The sequence below is a fragment of the Elgaria multicarinata genome, chromosome 4, assembly GCF_023053635.1.
Source record: "Elgaria multicarinata webbii isolate HBS135686 ecotype San Diego chromosome 4, rElgMul1.1.pri, whole genome shotgun sequence".
Taxonomy (NCBI): Eukaryota; Metazoa; Chordata; class Lepidosauria; order Squamata; family Anguidae; genus Elgaria; species Elgaria multicarinata.
The window spans coordinates 141068123-141088532 of NC_086174.1; the positions used below are offsets into that span (position 1 = coordinate 141068123).

Below are 20410 nucleotides of genomic sequence, written 5' to 3' on the forward strand. Positions count from 1 at the left end.
CCGCGCGTCCCAGGGCAGGGGGCATCGCCGGGGGCGCCGGCTCCCAAGCGCCCCGGTGGGCACGGGACACCGCCCTCCCTTCGTTCTTCCTTTTCTGGCCTGGGCTTTCGTTCTCCGCCAACCCCTGAGCATGTCCCCGAGGCGGAGCGGGCCCCGGAGCAGGACGCCGGCGGCGCGCGCGCTTCCCCCGAACTCGGCACCGGGGCCTCGGCACCCGGGGAGCCTGGAGTGATGCGGCAGTCGGCACGGGCCAGCGGGCGAGAGCAGCAGACCCCCGTCCCCGCCGCCGCCGCCGCCGCCGCCGCGCCCAGGTTGACGATTCCGAGAGAGAGCGAAAGACCCGCCGGGATGTGTTCTTCGTCAGCTTCGCCGAGCAGCGCTCCGGGGCAGCCGCCGCGGCGCAGGAACTAGAGCGTCCCGCGGCTGAGGCAGCGCTTGTCCTCGGCTGGGCGAAGCTTCCCTGGGAGGAGAGCGCTGAGCGCGTGAGCGCCTCCGTGACATCCCTTCGCCTCCACTTCGCCCCGGTGCTTGCTCTCCTCCTCCTCCTCCTCCTCCTCACTGCGGACTTGCCCTCCTCCCGTCCCGTCCCGTCCCGCGGCCGGAGCCAGGGAAGGGGCGACGGCGACAGACATAGAAACGCCTCGCAGAGCCCCGCTGGATCGGCTGGCCTAAGCATTCCATGTGGAGCTTGGCTCAATGGACGTGGCCGAGTGTGCTGCCGCCGCTGCTGCTACTGCTGCTTCTTAGGCGATCGGCGGGATCCTAAAAGGTAGCGGGAGATGGGGGGGGGGGGGCGGGCTGTGGAGGAGGACGAGAGGGTGGCACGGAGGGCTTGTGTGGAATGGAACTGGGCAGATGTCAGCACCTGTTAGGGGAGCTTCCTGTGGGGAGTCCCCACAAACGCCCCCCCCCCCGACTGTTGACCACGCACAACCCATCTCTCCCACAATATCAGTGGCGTTTCTTCCCAAGAGCCCGTATTCATCAGCTCAAAGAACTGTCCTTTTATTTCAGGGCCACAGACCCTCCTGTGAGCCTCCCCCCCTGCCCCCACCCCCACCCTGTGCAACTACACATCACCCTGTAGTTGATGTGCTACATGGATCCTAGCACTTTGTTCCTTTCCCCCTTCTGCCTCATGATGAGTTGCTGCACAGTTCCCCCCCCCCCCCAAAAAAAAAAACCCCACAATTTGCTGCTGCAAGTATCTGGGCACTTCATGGATCTAGGCGAAGTGTCCTGGAGTTATCATGAAGTATGCTGGGGGATGTAACCTCGGAGGTCATGGGTGGGCTTCTGCGCCATCCGGCATCCTGTATGAGGGAGGAAGCAATCTGGTGCCTCCAGATGTTTTGGACTACTACCCCCATCATCCCCAGCCATCATGGCTAATGGTCAGGGACTCTGGGAGTTGTAGTCTAAACCATCTGGAGGGCAGCAGGACGCCTACTCCTGCTTCTATGAAATTGCAGTAGGTCCTGGCTGGGTCCCACTTCCAGCATGCGCTGATGTGCAGTGAGGCTGGCCCAGCCCTTAACTGAAATTGCTTGATTCAGTCTTGCCACTTTGCTCTGTGAGTTGTAGGATCTGCCCCGCCACACACTCCCTTTGACTACAACCATGTGTGATGATAGAACACTACTATCCCAAGTCTGAACTCCTCCTTCCCACTCAGTGTGTGTGTTCTCTGTGTTTAGTCTCGCGCTTTTGAAATCTTTCAACACATTACAGTATGCAGTGTACGTCCTCCCTGGCCCCCACCCCCCACCTCAAAGCCCATCACCTATGTATAATATCTCCTCCATATCACTGAATAGGACACAAACAGTTACATAGGATCTGTTAACTCGACTGAATAAATATGAATCGCATAAAGGAGAAGATCAAACTTAACTGGAGAAACTGAACAACTCTATAAACATAGGAATATAGGGAGCTGCCTTATATATACTGAGCCAGACCCTTGGTCCATCTAGGCCAGCATTGTCAACACTGGCTGGCAGCACCTCTTCCGGGTTTCGGACAGGATTCTTTCCCAGCCCTAGTTGAAGATGCCAGAGATCGCACCTGGGAGCTTCTCAATGCAAAGCAGGTGCTTTACCACTAAGCTATGGCCCACCCCCTTCAGAAAATGTATTCTGATGTAATCTCTCTGTGAATGAAACAACCGATTCACAAAACGCTGGGTCGCATACATGGCTCTCTGGTTCTGCTTAACTGAATCAACAGCAAGGTTCTCCCTCAGCTCATGTGTTCGCACGATACTTGAATAGAATACAGCTTATGTGAATGAAGATCCCTCTTGCAATGGTAGCAATCTTGTACCTGGATGCCCTGTTTACACTTTGTCCAAAAGCTATTGAAATGAGGAGAGGAGAGGCGGAGAGACAGGGAGGAGATGAAATGAAATTTTCGCGCATTAAGAACAGAGGTTTGAGAGTATGGATAAGGATTAAGCCCCTTTATTATCTGAAGAACAGAAGCAGTGCCAGGTCACAGTCCAGCATACAGCTGCACTTGATCTTAATGGGGTTATGCACACCCACCTTTGCACTCGAGAGTCATCTACAGTCGAGAGTCATCTACAATCACTTGGTAGACTGTATCACTGCCTCGGTGGTATTATTGCCCACTCTGAGCCCTTGGAGTATCAGCAGCCTAGAGCACTAAACCCATTGCTTTGCTGATCAGAGGGGCTAGAAGTTCCTCATGCTAAGTGCTCATTGGAATCAAAAAGAAACAGGCTCCCGCCAGTGATGTTTTCCTCAAGAGCCACACCATAACTGTACTTGTTGCTAACTTTCCTTCCTCTTAATCACTTCCCCCACCCCCTTTGCACATGTAAACTGTGCTTCAAAGCAATGCACCCTTGCCTTCTTCAACAGCAGGCTGGCAAACACTCCTATGAGGCTACCCCACAAGGATGCAGTCCCATGACGCTCTCCCTCCCACAAACATACCCCTCCCCACAGTGCTGCCTTCTTCAGTATCTCCACTGCCTTTGTCCCGGCATGTACTGATATGCTTGTGGATTCTCTATGCATTAGTAATTCTATTTCCATTTACTCTATAGAGTGAACAGCTGCACTTGAACGGCCCAGAAATCACAAGGTGGGCATGGATATCACTCTCACAATTCCTGTGATTGTGGATTCATCCAACACTCCCCCCCACCCCCATTGCAGACTAACATGGTAGTATCTTGCTGCAAGGGATGCAAAACCAGCAAAGAGTTCAGAGTGGCATTTTAGGTGAGCTGCTGAAATCTAGGCTGGTGGCTGCAACAATCCTGCATACATTTGCCCCCTTGGGAAATTTCCAAAATATTGCTGTGCCAGTGAGCACCAAATGTACCATGTGACGTTGGCAATGGGGGAAGAACAGGTTGTGTGTTACCTATATCGTCTTCTGTGACTTTCCATTCCATGAGGAATAATAGCTTCTGTGTAGCATGCACAACGAGTTTTCTCAACCTATTACTAAAAGGATCTGTCAGTGGAATTTTGTCTTGGCTTGGGCCTTATTTATGCTTTCAACTGCAGAATCATTTTAGCTACTTGCTTCCCATTGTCCAAAATACCAATTCCTACCGAGCTTAATCTACTTGGACAACTTCAAGTTGTGCTGGTGGATTTCACCTTACTCCAGGGATTGTAACCCTAGGCCAGATCTACACCAAGCAGGATATGACACTTTGAAAATGGTTTGGAAAGTATATGGGGTGTCACTACTATTATAAACAGTTTTACAGTTGTTGTGTAGATCCTACCCTAGAGAAACAATATCCTGCCGCAGTTCAAGTCACAGCATCAACATTCCCATTGAGATCAGGATTCCTTTTCAAAATTCTGACTTTTAAGGAGATGGGGAAAGCCCTCACACTTCAAGTACTGGGACTGGCACCATTTCTACACCTGCCTTATTTCCAGGGATTGTCTCGGGATCATCCCTGTGCATGTAAATGACACACAGGGGATCCCGGGAGCAGGCAGGGAGGATCCCTCCATTTCCCTGGGATAATCCTTAGGTGTAGAAAGGGCCTTGGAAAGCAGCAGCTAAGGAACGTTGATATCACCGAGTCTTGTTTGTAGGAGTTTTACTCTGTAGCATTTATTTCCCAGATCATTTTATGCTGACTTACCCTTCTGACATTACCCTTGTGTGTACAGGTTGATGACCATGGTTGCCAGGACCTGTTCTCTACTAGCGCTGCTGCTTTATCACATATTGCTGGGTGGATCGGCCAGCCTCATCCCAGAGGTGGGCGACGGGCGACGATTCAGTGGCGATTTGGGCCAGGTTGCTCCACTGAAGCTCTCGGAAGGGATTCTGCACGAATTTGAGCTGCGCCTGCTCAATATGTTTGGGCTTCAGCGACGGCCCACTCCAAGCAAGAACGCCATTGTCCCCCCCTATATGTTGGAACTCTACCATCTGCACACAAGTCAGAAGCCAATGGCCATGGACTATAAATTGGAGAGGGCGACCAGCAGGGCCAATACCGTCAGGAGCTTTCACCATGAAGGTAAGTAGGAGAAGGTTCCACACCAGCTTTCACTGCCCCAGCCCAGATTTGCAACCTGTGCATTTTAATTCAAGGTTGGCCAAGATGTTTGGAAGATGAGTATGTGTGAACTTTTAATTCACGCATTTTGATATTCACAACTTGTCATTAAATAGTGAATTCCCTGTTATCTAATTTATATGTGTGGATCCCTGCCTCCCCTCCCCAACCCCCCCCTCCCAGATGTACCCCAAACAGTGGTGGTCACATCTATTTTGCCTGACAGAATCAAAACTCCAACACTTGAAATTCAAACACCTCACTTAAATTTCATCAGCCAGTTTGAAAAGGTGCCATTTAAAAGTCAGAAATAAATGAGGTAAAATATTCCCACCACGTTGGTTTTTACCGAAACGCCTCTTGACTTCTCACAGTTCGATTTAGCCCTGCCTGGACATCTTAAAAATGAACCAGGGTTGTAACACTTAACCTACAACCTTACCCACATTTACTGGTAACTAGCTTAATCTTCTTTCCAGTAAGTAAGCTTTTAATGTGAAATCGTAGAATCATAGAATCATAGAATAGCAGAGTTGGAAGGGCCCTACAAGGCCATTGAGTCCAACCCCCTGCTCAATGCAGGAATGCTTTTATTGACTGGGTAGGGGGGAAGCTTTCAAACATGCACTCCCCCAATGTGATTTTTGAAATAAGCATGTGTGAAGAAATTTGTATCATGTCAATTTCAGTGCTTGCAACTTGGCCCTTGACTCCTAAATGAAATGAAAGTCTTGCTGCTGAAGACCTATAATAGCTCCTGATTACAATTCGGATCTCCCAACTGGACATTGTGTAAAACATAATATTTAAACAATGACACACTAGGCTTCCTCTATCCTAACCTTCATAATAATAAGCATTGCTCTAGAACATGGCCTTGAATGTTGAGAAATTAAAAAAACCACCACCACTGTCAATTATTATAAAACCTCTTTTTAAAAGAAGTTACTTTTATGAAAAAAGAATTGATGCATTTCTGAAATTTGAGTCTGGCACTGCCATTGCAATGGCAATAAGATCTTCTTTCTGTCCCTTTTGAAGAGTCAGGACCTTGCTCTATTGTGCTTGCATAAGATTGTGGGTGGTCCATTTGCCTAGAGGATTCTGTGAGCTCAGTTTTTGCTTCAGGTGATGCGTGTGCCGATTGTATGAAACAACCTGGAGCAAAAATGGGGCGGAGTACAAGGATTGTCACATTTTTCTCTAAATAGGTAGTAATCCTAGTCACTACTAAGGTTATGTTTCATTAAACATTTAGAGAGTGACAAGAGTGTATTTCTAATTCAGCTAAGTATTTGTTCTGTACCTTGTGCGTCTTCCTTCCTTTCTTCTTTCTTTCATTCTGCTTTCCTTTTAATGACCTTGGTTGTTCTAGAGGAAGAGAAAGTGAGTTTATTGTAGGTTGGAGGACAACTCACATAATCTGTTCAAATTATGAATTCCCACCAATAACTTTAACTTTCAGAGTCCAAAAACCAGGAAAAAGTCTATCTAATTTACAGTTGGCTATAGGGTCACTTGGAAGGTTTTCTAATCCCTATCTAATCCCCGTGAGAGATCAATTTAACAATCAATTGTATTGTCTCCACCATGACTTTGTCTTCTCTTTAAATCTAGATTTAGTGTAGACCTAAGGTAAACCCTTCAGAAAGCAAGGCTGATAAGTTTTTAGAGCAGCTGTCCGCTGGAATTCATGGGCAACTGGGGCTTTAGGTCACTCAGATTAAAAGCCACAGGCAAATATGTACTTAACAGAGACAGAACAATTGTGAGTTAATGCAAAACACTGTTCAGATACTCTGTTACCACTTATCCTTGTATTTTAGGACTAGGCCATTTTGCTAAATTAAAGGCATCTTTCCTGAAATTTTATGCAAAGTGCTCATATCAAAGCTCCTTAAACTTGAACAAACTTGTCCAGAGCACTAATGTGCAAAGCGCTTGATCTTTTATATTGAATTTTCAAACTATTGTTTCTTTTTGCTGTTTGCAATCTCTGTTTAACATACATCCAAAAGTCACCCCAAGATTCTTCTCCATTTCATTCACCTTCCTAAACACAATTTTTGTGATTAGCAAGCTAGGCTTCTCAGCTAATAAGCATAGAACAAACAACAGTGTCCCACAAAAGGTGAGCTACTTGTTCTGTGTTCGGTTTACATCCCACCCTCACTTACTTTAATGCAATACACATAAGCATGCCAAGGGCACTCATTTATTGTTTACTGCAGCAAGGCTATAAGCTCACAATGGCTCATTTTTTTCAATTAGTGCCGTAAATTTATTGTAAAAAGTGGAGTGGAAAGCACATTGGAACACGTTATGTAGCATAAAGTTAGCATGGCAAAGGAAAACACATAAATATGTATTTTAGGTTTAATTAAGTTTGAGTACAAGGGGAGTGGCCTAAGTTGTGATTATGCTAACTAATAAGAAGTCTTAATGTGGCAAGAGATTAATGGTGTAATTTAACCTTGTATTGTGGTTTATGCTGCTTTGTGTATAAATGTAAAATGAATGAATGGGAGAACATACAGCCAAAATATGTCTTTATTCAGAGCTACACACATATTGTACATGATTGGGAGGAGGGGAAGGGCTGACAGGTATTTTAAAGTGCAATCCTGTATGCACTTACCTGGGAGTAAGTCTCGTTAAACTCAGTGGGGCTTATTTTGAGCAGAAAGGTATAGGATGGTGCTGTCGGTCTAGTTATTGTAACTCATACCTTCCTTATACCAACAGAGTAACTCCTCAGTCCTCTGTTTTGGTGCACTTCATTACTCATATAAATTCCAAATACTAATTAGAATCAAACACGTATGTGAATTTTGCCCCTCATTTTGTCAGTGCAGAGCTGGAAGTTTTGCGGTTCACACGGACCCTTTCAGCCTGGTGGGCCCTACCCCCACCCCGTTTCTGTTTTGGTCCACCTACATAAACATCTAGTTATAGATGTCATGAGCTGAGCCAGTCATGAGCATTCATGTTGCAGCTATGGACTAAAGAAGGCCCAGGGTTGGCTATTGATAGCCTATCACTTCTAAAATTTGTCTTATTGTATTTGTAACCTAACCTTCCTCCAAGAAGTTCAGGGTGGAGTATGTGGGGCTATCCCTCTTTAGCCTCACAATTGCCCTGTAAGGGAGATTACACTAAGCTTAGAAGTAGTGATTTGCTGTAGGCTGTCCAGTAATCTTTGTCACTCAGGTCTCCTTGATCTAAGTCTAGTGCTGCATTACATGCTATGGAAAGTTCCACCATGCCATTCAAACAAATTCCCAGGGTGGCTTACGAGAAAAATAATAATCGGAAAATTTAAATGAAAACAATAACAAACAATATACAAAAAGCAACAAATCTGAAAAGGGCAGCCTCAAAACAACAGCTTAGATTTAAACAACCCGAAAAAATTAAAAGGATGTTCATGAAATGATATGAACTATAAGTGCCAAGTGAGCCCCCCTGGGGAGAAGCTTCCAAAGTTTTGCTGCCTCTACCTTGGGTGTCGCACCTTGGGTGATGGCAGTACCCAGAAAAGGGTCTCAGTGGAAGATCTTGGTGACAGGCATGCGTGAAGATAGGTGGTCCTGTGTCCACTACTCTGTGTTGGCTATGAGCTTTAAATGTGTGTGACCACTTAATGAATCCGTAGTGTATGGAAGGAATTGAGTTAATGCTAATTTGGCAGCTGTTGAGGGTAGGAATTGCAACACTTTTGTGTGCCATTGTTTGTCGACACGCCAAATTATCTGTGTCTTATGCCTTAACGCTGTTGTTAATTATGTATTTTGACATTTCATACTGCATAAGGTAACCCTTTCCCCACAGCCATGTAGCTCTGAAATATTTTATTTGAATTATGTATTTGATACATTTATATCTGACCTTTCCTCTGAGGAACCCAAGGCAGCATACATGATTCTCGTCCTTTCCATTTTATCCTCACAACAACCCTGTGAGGTAGGTTGGGCTGAGAGTCAGTGGCTGGCCAAAAGTCATCCAGTGAGCTTCATGGCTGAGTGGGGATTAGAATCCAGGTCTCGCTAGTTATATTGGCTATTGTCGTTGCTCCCACCCCACACAATTTTGAACTGATGTATAAACTAACACACATATGTAGGGTGTGGCATAATTGCCATGTCCGAGCCATCATTGTAGATCTTGCAGCTGTGCGAACTGTTAGCAGAAGCTGCCCTCATTAAATGGAATAGTTGTAGCATTTTGCAAATTAATTGTGTTGCATCAGCTTGCACAGAGGGAGTGTGAGGCGGGCTGAAACCTAATGGGTTGAATCCAGGATAAGTCATGCTTTAGTTCCTTTGAAATCTATGGGGCGTAAACTGCAGGACAATTTTATACATGTCCATTCTAAAGTAAGTCCCATTGAGTTCAATGGAGTTTATTCCAGGAAACTGGTTAGAGGATAGCAGCCTTAGTCATGACTAACTTCTTCCACTGGTTGCAATGGATTAAGTGTACCTAACTGTACAATCCTAACCATGTGTAGTTGGAAGTATGTCCCATTGGATTCAATGGGATAGACTCCTAGGGAGATATGTACAGAATTGCAGCCTTACAGTGTGATCCTATACACATTCTGGAATAAGTCCTATTGAACTCAGTATGACATACTTCTGAGTAGACATGGATAGGATTGTGGTTTAAGTCTGGATTGAATATCGATGTGCTATGAGGTGTCCACGGGGTGGGTCTGGACAATGACCCTTTCATCACAGGAAAACTTCTTTAATGCTAAACTTATTTTTAAGAATCTGACCAAAATAATGACTTTTTCTAACAATTTAAAATACCATAAATTATTTAGATTCAAATTTACATGACTACTGCTGCTTGTCTGTCTGGATCACAAGACCAAACTCAGGTTTGGAGTTTTTTGTGAGGTGTTTTGTTTTGCTCAGTTTAAGGGCACTTAGAGAAGTGTTGAATTAAGATACAGGCGATGTAGGCAGGTCACGAATTAAAAACCAGTGGAATGTGAGGTAAACACTGCCTGGCCATGGCTTGTTGTTCTGGTAAACCCTCCCTAGCCATTGGGTGAGCTGTTGCTTTGGTGTTGTGGGACCTGGTGGGGAAGGGCGGGAATGGGGAAGTGGAATGCAGCTCGAGAAGTGAGGACTGAAATGAAAGGGACTTAAAAGAAGGCTGGGTCTGAGTCTGAAGAGAGTGATAGGCCCAAAATGGGGCGTGATGTACTCGGACGGGCTTGAATATCATGGAGGTGAGGAAAGGAGAGGGCCTGACAAGGAGTGCAGGATAAAAAAAATGGAAGCCATATTCCTCCCCTAAGAAAGAGGAATATCCCTAAAGTCAGAATGAGGAAATGGGGTACCGGGGGGGGGGGAGTGGGGCTTAGGGGAGAGATGCGGGGGTTAGAGGTGGATGGAAGTGACAGGAAAGAGTGCAGACAGAAGCCCTGTTCAGGCGTTCCATATCTGTGGAAAGTAAAAGGAGAGGGAGCATGGCAGCCCTGATCTCTCCTTGTGCATTTCCATCACCCTGTACTTGTGGAGGGTGACATTTTGAAGAAGAGACCCTCCTGTATCTGTGCGATTAAGAACAATGGGAAATCAAGGTTCTCAATTTTGTGGAGAGTCTCCCCTGTTACAGGAGGCTCTCTTCAGAAAGACATCTGTGAGGAGTTTTTTTATAGAGAGAGAGGATTCCCTCTCCTCGTGCATCTCCTGACTACAGACATCGAACACCTGAATAGTGCTTGAAAACACTGGAGAAACTTTGGTTTATCTTCTGCTGCCTCTCTCAGAAATGGTTCCATTAGCTGTCTAGCATTTTTAGAGTTGCTTACAAAGTTGCTTACTGGAGAGCCCAGATACCCCACCCTCACCCTAAGGCCAACCCTTGAAAAAGTCTTGCCGTGGTGTCTTTATGTAACAGCTGCACTCCCACCCCAGGGTGTTGCCTGAAGCAGGTTGCTTCACCCTGCTGCATGGCAGGGCTGGCCTTACAAGAGAGGAACTCAACGTGCGCAGGCACACATGTGGCGATGGTGCAAGCAGGGGGGGGTGTAGAAACATGAGACAAACCCAATTTAGAATAAATCACTTACAGTAAGTTTGCTAATGTTTGTGAGCTGCCACTTGGCCTTCCTAATGTTACTTAACTATTATGTACTTCCGCCTTACCAACCTGAAGTGGGTAAGAAGTGTTGGGCTGTGACTCAGCAGAGTTCCATTGGCCATGCTGGCTGGGGGACGATGGGAGTTGCAGTTCAACACACCTGGAGGGCACCAGGCTAGGGAAGGCTGAGGTGCCTTAAATGCAAGTATTCAAATGGACCTTTGGCGACCAGAGTGAAAAGCCTGTGAAATTGTTGATTGTTCAGACGTTCAAGAATAAAAAGAAGTTTTTGAATTACTGCTGTCTTTCCAAAGCTGCACCAGGGTTGGGGACATCTGAACGTCCATTAAAATCAGCGAGACTTCCAACCAAATACACTAATGGAGTAATGTAAAAATAATTCACACTATGCCTAGATTTAGCCACAGTTGTTACACATATGCCTCCACTGTTCAAAAAAATGAGTTGGATCCAGACTTAGTCATGCTTAGCGTAGACCCAATGAAATCAATGAGACTTAATTTAGGTAAGACTAACCCAAGTTCTATTGATTTCGGTGGATCTACTCTTAAGCATGACTAAGTCTGGATCCAACCTAGTTGTGTGGTTATATTGTTATCATGTAGTGCAGGGGTAAGCAACTGGGGCCCTCCATATGTTTGGGGCTTCCATTATCCATTAGCCGTGCTGACTGGGGCGGATGGAAAGTGTAGTCCAAAACATCTGGAGGGCATCAGGTTGTTAACCCCTGGTGTAGTTCACTGAGTGGCCTGGACACATTACTTGTTCTCAGCCTGACTTAGAGGTTTTGTGAGGATGAGATTATCCCATACTGCGCCCCAGGAATAAGATGGAAATGTGGGGTGGGGGAACAGCCATTTTCCCCACTGCTCTTTGCTAGTTTTCATGTACTTACATATTATTTCCAATCCTAAAGGACATAACCATATTTGGCTGCAATTGTACATACCATCAATATTACATGGCATGTTCGGTGTTATATAAACGATAAACCGAAGCAGTTCACTTTTCATAGAATTAAAATCTGCACCTCCAAAATACCTGGGAATGGTTTTTCAGAACCAGAACCTACCCTCTGATCCCAATATTCTATCCGGGGGGGGGCACTTTTCTCTCTCCCCCCTACATAAGTTTGCCTTTCTGCTTCTCTCTTTTGTAACTCCACCCACCCCCCATTTCTGCTTTAGTTGCTTTACTTCTTTTACCCTCCTACTCAGGCCCTTAGAACCCAAATAAAATTTTGTTTATAGAACCAAAGGGAAATTATATTTGTGCTTCAGATCTTCTTAGCTTTGCCTGCAAACCAATTTTCGGTCCCAACCCACCGATAAGCAGATGACCCCAGTTCAAACCTCAGTACAGCCCTGAATTTAGTGGGTAACCTTAGGCACACCCTGGTTTATCTGTCCCCCACCAGTCATATGGGGTTATAAGCAAAGACAATTGAGATAATGGAGGTGATGTGCTTTGAACATTCAACTGTTCAATTAGTAGCTGAAATATTTCTAGGGAAGAGCAAGAAGGCTCTACTCTCAAAACATCCTAAAACATGCCCCATATTTTGAAGTTAACTGTTCATAATAGGGCTGCCCTGGTGATGAGCTTGCCTTGCTCGCCAAACTGGGTTGCAGCTGTAGCGAAGGATATCCAAAATAATGCCCCTCCCCCCATGGTTCAATATTATGTATTATGTATGTATTATTGCATTTATATCCTGCCTTTTTTCCTCCAAGGAACCCAAGGAGGCATACATAATCCTCCTCCTCTCCATTTTTATCCACACAACAACAACCCTGTGAGGTGGGTTGGGCTGAGAGTCTGTGACTGGCCCAAAGTCACCCAGTGGTTTCCATGGCCAAGTGGGGACTAGAACCCGGATCTCCCGACTCCCAGTCCAACACTTTAGCTACTACACCACTCTGGCTCTAATATGCCAGTAAGACTGTGGTGTAGGCCATTGCAGTGCCAGCCCCACCCTGGGTCTGATTCAAGTGAATGACTAGACCCATCCATGTACTTTTTTATTTAGGGCCCTCTTGACTTGAAATGACTGGGTGTGCTTTGCAAAGGGGTTTGAAAATAAGATACAAGATTTCGGATAGTAAGGTTTGAAAATCGACACTTGTGGCATGATGCTTTGGGAACAGATTGTGGGAGACTGACTTGAAAGCTGTAATAGGGTGGGTTTTGTTTTTTTTAAAAAAGAAGAAATCTAAGAAATGCAATCCCTTTTCTTGTTCCTTAGTCACTTTTTAATTACACTCACAGGGCCCCTGCTAACCACAGTGTTAAAAAAAAATTCTTTAATGCCCTTGAATTCCAAAGTGATGCCTCACATTTCTTCCCCGTTATTACGACCTCCTGGAATTCACCAAGTAGCCCTATTAGGTCTATGCGCAGGATAAGGAATGAAGCATTATAACATCATGCTTCCTGCGCTTGCTTAAATAAAGACAAGAGCAACATTTTTTTAAAAAACCCCCACAACCCTTCAAATCCCTAATGTAAACATGTGTTGGCTTATGCTCATGTTATTTCAAAGTTTCCTGTAGTATCTAAATTACTGATTGTGCTTTTTTTTTGCTTTCCTCCCTTCGATCAGAAGCACTGGAAGAGCTTCCACAAAGAAGTGGGAAAACAACCCGGCGTTTCTTCTTTGACTTAGCGTCAATCCCTGATGGGGAGTTTATCACTTCAGCTGAGCTTCAGGTTTTTCGGGAGCACATCCAAGATGCCTTTGAAAGCAATGGCAGCTATTACCACCGTATTAATATTTATGAAATCATAAAGCCGGAGAGAGAGGCCTCCAAGGACCCTGTCACAAGACTCCTGGACACCCGCTTGGTGCATCGTAATGCTAGCAAATGGGAAACGTTTGATGTAACGCCAGCTATAATGAGGTGGATTGCACATGGACAACCCAACCACGGTTTTGTAGTAGAAGTGGTGCACTTGGACAAAGAGAGCAGTGTGTCCAAGAGACACGTCAGAATCAGCAGGTCGTTGCATCAGGATGATGCCAGTTGGTCTCAGATCAGGCCGTTACTAGTAACTTTTGGGCATGACGGAAAGGGACATCCTCTCCATAAGAGAGAGAAACGTCAGACAAAGCAGAAACCACGCAAGCGCCATAAATTCAATTGTAAAAGACACCCTTTATATGTGGACTTCAACGACGTAGGGTGGAATGACTGGATAGTGGCCCCGCCGGGTTATGGTGCCTTCTATTGCCATGGAGACTGCCCTTTTCCATTGGCAGATCACCTGAACTCCACAAATCATGCCATTGTTCAGACTCTAGTCAATTCCGTGAATTCCAAAATCCCCAAAGCTTGCTGCGTGCCGACAGAACTGAGCGCAATCTCCATGCTCTACCTTGATGAAAATGAAAAGGTTGTACTAAAGAACTATCAAGATATGGTTGTGGAGGGCTGCGGTTGCCGCTGATGGCAGCAGCAAAATATAATGGACAAATACAAAATAATAATAATTAAAAACACAAAAACAAAACTTGACACTTTAATATTTCCAATGAAGACCTTATTTATGTTATGAAATGGAGAATTAAACGCATCTATTTTGAAAATCTATTTATGACTACAGAAAAAAAAGCGAGGAAAGATATTTTAATCAGAGAATTATTCCTTTTAAAGATTTTTAAACATATTTTAGTTGTACATTTTATATGGGTATAACCCCCCTTTCCCTCAGCACATGAAGTATAAAGGTCAGATTCTTATTTTGTATTTATTTACTATTATAACCACTTTTTAGAAGAATAGCTAATTTGTATTTATATGTATAATCAAAAAAGCAGAAGAAAAAATATAGGGTTTGTACATAATTTAAAACAAATGGTAGCTGTTTTCCGTTGTGTGTATTTAAATGAGTTGAAAATGTGTACATGAAAGGGTTACTATGGCAAAGGTGCATAACGCATTTTGCTTTCTGCAGTTCTACTGTTAAGGTCACAAGTGCAAGTCCAATGAAAAGTGGCTAATCCACCCTGCTGACTCAAGATTATATTGTACAATTCTCAGGAATGTTGCAGGGTGGGCTGCCCAGTCCATGAGAAACTGGCATCCTCTCGCTGTGGAGCTTTTGGATAAGAACCAGACATTGGCGAACAAGTAGAAATAGAACTGCTGTTCCTCATGGAGGTGTGATGTGACCACCAACTGGGCTGATAGAAAACTTCTCTTTCCGTCCTCCTCTCCCCACGCCCCATCGCCCCTTCACACCTACAGAAAAGCAAAATGTTTATGCTGTTCCTCCCCTTTTAAGTAGTTCATCCATTGGAATCCATTGTCCTGGCCAAATATTAAATAAAAGACCAGATTTCTTCAGTTTTTAAAAGCTTATTTCTATTCACCTTTCCTAACAGCTGGGGAGGTGGATTTTCTTTGTTACTAAGTAACACTTGTTTAATGACGGAGCTGTACTATATGGAAGACTCCTCGATAACTCAGGCCTCATTCAAGCCCCTTACGCTCTGTATCACAGTTGGGGAACACGTGGTCCTCCAGACGTTCATGGAGTCATAGAATAGTAGAGTTGGAAGGGGCCTATAAGGCCATCGAGTCCAACCCCACCCCCCTGCTCAATGCAGGAATCCACCCTAAAGCTTCCCTGACAGATGGCTGTCCAGCTGCCTCTTGAATGCCTCTAGTGTGGGAGAGCCCACCACCTCCCTAGGTCATTGGTTCCATTGGCATACTGCTCTCACCGTCAGGACATTTTTCCTGATGTCCAGCCAGAATCACATCCTGTAATTTGAGCCTGTTATTCCGTGTCCTGCACTCTGGGATGTTGCTGGACTGCAATTCCTGTCATTCTTCACCATTGGTGGCTAGGACTGATGGGAGATGCAGTCCAACAATATTGGGAGGGTTACATGTTGGAACTGGCCCTTTAACTGGAATGTCAAACGCATGCAAAGGAGATGGGAGGAATTACTGGGGCACCGTAGCCAAATAACTCCCTTCCCCACATATGTAAAGCCTCTAGGAAGGTCAAAGTTAAAATAGAGCAATATTCATCTCGGATATGCGAGCATAAAGATGGGCCCACATGTGCCAGCTACAGTGGAGCAGGGTTTCTTGCTTCCGCATGAGAGCTTCCAGGATGTCCACAAACAGAATGTGAAGGGAATTACCCCTGCCTGCTGTTTGCCCCCAGCAATTGCAGCTCTGAGGTACACTATCTTGGAAGCTGGAGGTAACATCAAGCCCTCAGGGCTACTAGCTGTGCGTATGCATGTGGCACAAAGTATACTTCAAACTTGAGAGATGAAGAACTTGTGGATGGGGCAGCAGGCAAGTGATGGTTCACATAAGTTATCACAAGTTGTGCACACTCAAGGTCATGATCCTGGCAAGCCTGCATTCCCTGTAATAGTCTTGACTGTATGATTTGAGAAAGAAACACACTGATATACATTAGTTCCCGCTGTATTATGAGGCTATGACAGGATATTTGTTTTTTTTGTGTGGGGTGTGTGTGTGAGAGCATGAGTTTGCTCAAATTACCATAAGATTTCCACTGGTTGACCATAACATTTCCACTTGTTGACACAGAACTTTCTATCTGCATCCCACCCCCCAAACATGTATCACATGGACTAAGAGCATGTAATGGATAAAACATAAAACAAGAACACACAGACCCACCTACTAATAGACTGGAAGATCCTGTCAAATATTAAAACCGGAAAGAATCTATAGCAGCACCAAAATCAAAAGGCAAAATGAAGTTACAGCATAATTCATCATAGTCCCATTTCCACGGAGTTCAACAGGTGTTACTTCCAGGTGAGTGTGCACAAGATGCCTACTTACCTGGGAGTTAGCCCATTTAACACAATTTCATTTACTCCTGAATAGATGTGCATAGAATTGTGCTGCTAAGTCTGTTTTGATAATGTCATAACCATTCCTGAAATTATGCACTATGGAATAATTTCACTTAAGTGATTTGAGAACTGGTTATTAGGTGTCCACTAAACCATATGATTATTTTAAATTAAAGCTATATCCCTGGAGGCATTTCAGTTTCACCTTCTTCAAAATCAAGCAGCCTTAGTTGTATCTGCTAATATAAACTAGAATACACAACACAGTGTTTGTGGGATGGGTGGAAGGATGGGGATTGAATGGTATTGTTCTCTATTTATTTAGCAACTTCAGGGGTGCAGAACCTCAAGCCTGGGGACCAATTCTGGCCCTCTGGGGTTCCCCAAAAGGCCCCACCCCCTTTCCCTTAACCATCAATCATTTGATGGTTGCCTGGCTGTTGTGTCATTTCCTCCCATTCTAAAATGCTGAAATACCTCTCTTAAGGCTTAGTTACTGGCAGTACAAGCTTTAAGCTAAAATATGCTGGTATTTGGTGGGGTGGGGATATTTTGACCATGTCCTCTTTGCCTTTTGCCCTGCCCACCACTGGAATACAACCCTGAGAGTTTCTCTGAAATGGAATTCGGCTCTCCGCCTCAAAGAGATTCAATACCCCTGACTTCCTTACTCCGTTTACATCCCATCTTTTCTTCAAGGAGTTCATGGGAGTGCACATGGTTTGTGCTGCTAACTTAACATGTAAAGCCAGTAGTTTTTCTTGCAATAACTTATCTGAGGTGACCTTGAGAGGGCTGATGTTAGGATTTCCACTTAAGCACAAGGAAGAATTTATACATTTGTTTCCAGGCAATCAATCAATCAATCTTTCTTTCTTTCTTTCTTTCTTTCTTTCTTTCTTTCTTTCTTTCTTTCTTTCTTTCTTTCTTGGCTAAGGTACAGATGAAATTTTCATTACTCTGTGTTCCTTAGCAACAAACACCCCCAAACCTTAGCAAAGTATCTTAGTAAATACTGATAAGTTTTCACACATTTCGGGCTCATTTTCCATTCACCATGATATTTGTGTCAGCCTGGATTGACCACTGAAGTGTCCCCCCCCCCCCACCAATGTATGTTTTAAACTTTGTAAGGCCACCTTGAGGCCCAGCACTGGGCAAAAGGTGGGATACTACTACTACTACTACTAATAATAATAATAATAGATCAATCTGATTGCTTCTCTATGATCCCAGATGCCAAACTACTGCATCACTGTAAACTGTCTTTTAGAAATGTTTGTGATAGGGTGTTAAAATTAATATCTGGGCCTTGTTTCTAGTGAGAATGCTCCACTTGCTGCTTCACTACCCCAATATTCAATTTGGATGGATGGATGGATGACCACACACACACAATGCCACAATGAACAGAAAATAAGCCTACAATGTGGATAATTGAACTGGCCCACAGTCACAAACAAGTGAATTCAGAGCCTTTGCATGGAAAACCTAATAATTTCATGGGCAGGTTCAATCCTTTCCTGGATTGAGTGACCAGTAGTATGAGGGGGGACAGGGGACGGACTGCAACACAAAATCTGCTGAAGGCAGGCATAGACATGGCTTCAGTGAGATTTTGAAATGGACCAGTCTCTCAGTTGTCCAGCCTATTTCGCAGAACTTGTCTATCTGAAGCTTCTTCCAAAGAATGAATGACATGAGGTCACAGTGGATTGTCCATCGTGCTCAAGCAGAACTGTAGTGGTCAGACCGGCAAAAACGTACATTGGGAACTTCACAACTTAAACAAAGAAGAAGATGGAACTGCAGGAGTGGAGACTTTAGGTTTGCTGGGCATCCTATTAAAGGCAACTGGACAGAGACTTACTAAATGAATTGCTAAAATGTACCCCCTCCAAATCATTTTTTTAACTCTAGCCACCAGAAGCCAACCCAACTTGCAACACTTCTGAAAGACATACAGATTCCATGAAGCCTTGCATGCAGGCATAACAAACCAATTTCCATTAAAATAATATATTTTTTTTCTTGCCTAACATCTTAGTCTCATTATAGTATCAAAAATGTCACACTGCCAAAGCAGGATTAGTAGGCTTTAAAAACAGACACACAACACACACACCCCAACACCAATCCATTCATTTGTAGCCAGATTGAGGTTGCATGTGCACATGAATCAGGACCCATTAAAACAGGTGGATAGAACTGATAACAGTGTCACTTTTCAATTGCTTCAATGGGATATCATGCCTATTCTGTGACTCCATGACAATTCAAAGTAGGGCTGAGAGCTATTGTTTCCCATGCCTCATTTTTTGAAATAACACATAATTCATTTTGCATCCTCCACAATGCCCCATAGCATCACTCCAGGGCATTGAAGGGAGGGAATGCAGCCACCACAAAAAATAATGGTGAAGAAAATGTGATAGAATTCTGAAAAGGGTCCTTTAATTTCTAGGAGGTAAGAAAAGAAAAGTTTCCCCCTCCACCATGAAAGGGGCTTCCATTTCCCCCTGCCTCATTCTCAGGGCAGCTTATTATTTATTTTGAATGTGTGTCAGGTGGCTGTGAGGGTACTGTCTATATTTTTTCGATCTATTACACATCTCCCCATTGCTCTATAGTCCCCTGGGCTGCCTCCACTTCCTGATCTGAAAAGGTCCTATGGGAGGAATAAATTTATGATGTCTTTCCCTGAGCAGGAAGTTAGTAAGCCAAGGAGGCTGCAGGTGGTCAGAAAGATGATTGTACAATGAAAGACAGGAAAAACACACCTCAGCCACCTCCTAAGTAAGGAAAGCACAAGAACACTGAACCAAACCCATGAGAATTTCTCCTAAAAGTCTTCTTTGAATTTCCGCCTGAAGCAATTTCTTTCCTATCAAATTGAATGAGAATAGTTGAAATTCTCAAGGGAGAAATTTTCAGTACAGCACTAGAATGAACCCTATTCAGACTGTTTCTGTTGCCATTGATATTTCAACAGTTTGCTGATATGTCTTATTTATAAGCTGAGGTCTCCTTGGCTGGGACTTGTGAGGTGTGTATACACCAATCCAATTTCAATGACATCTTTGCATTATGAAGTCATTATTGCTGGGGCCTGGATATGAAATCTGCCTGCTTATAACCTTTATTGAAAAGAAAGCTGATCTGGATTACTTACTCTCAAAATGCACCAGAAAAGATTTAATCACTGATCTGGTGTTTGTTTTAAAACTCTAAATCGTTAAGTGACTGCTAATCACTATTTGCCGCGTTTGACATAATTTATCCTTCAGTTGGTTTCCCTGAGGTTGATGTCAGACTTTGTTCCCTGATTTCCATTATGAAAAAAAAAGTTTGTGTGCAGTTACTGCAGAATTTCAAGAACTGTTTTATACTTCCTGACAGTGTCGGTCTGGCTTAATGGTTTGTTTTTATTGCTTAAGAGTGTAAACCTTTTTTCAGCCAATGCATGGAAAATGTACTCTCATCCTGCATTACAAATTTCACATTACTCATTCACTGCTTTTCCTTTCCGGCCAATGAAGCACCTTTGCTTCAGCGATGTGTAAATACTTCTATGATTTACAAGATAAGATGCTTTTCAACTCACTCATTTCCCTCCTACACACACACACACACACACACACACACAGAGAGAGAGAGAGAGAGAGAGAGAGAGAGAGAGAGTCTGTTTTGTAGCATTTTCCTGTTTGGAGTGGTCTCATGTCTGATGATGTCAGCATCTAGAAAGTAAATGCATGAACGGCACATGGGGGAAGCCACCAAAATTCAAACATGCCACCGCCTATCTGAACTATTATCTAATCAAGCAGAGAATACCATTTTGTTTCTAAGGTTACTTTTTCTCTTCCGCTACACAA

At 44.1% G+C, this 20410-nt stretch overlaps 1 protein-coding gene across 2 annotated transcripts; it reads left to right on the plus strand.

Moving 5' to 3' along the window:
• The first annotated feature begins 466 nt into the window (after window positions 1–466).
• On the plus strand, window positions 467–15040 carry BMP2 (bone morphogenetic protein 2). Of its 2 annotated transcripts, none has more exons than XM_063125311.1 (3): window positions 467–769; window positions 4170–4525; window positions 13287–15040. In XM_063125311.1, the coding sequence occupies exons 2-3, from the start codon at window positions 4174–4176 to the stop codon at window positions 14129–14131; spliced, it is 1197 nt and encodes a 398-aa protein (XP_062981381.1). In that variant the 5' UTR covers window positions 467–769; window positions 4170–4173; the 3' UTR covers window positions 14132–15040. The 2 variants fall into 2 exon arrangements, with proteins under 2 accessions (XP_062981381.1, XP_062981382.1); XM_063125312.1 differs by having other exon boundaries at window positions 13290–15040.
• Window positions 15041–20410: the final 5370 nt, after the last annotated feature.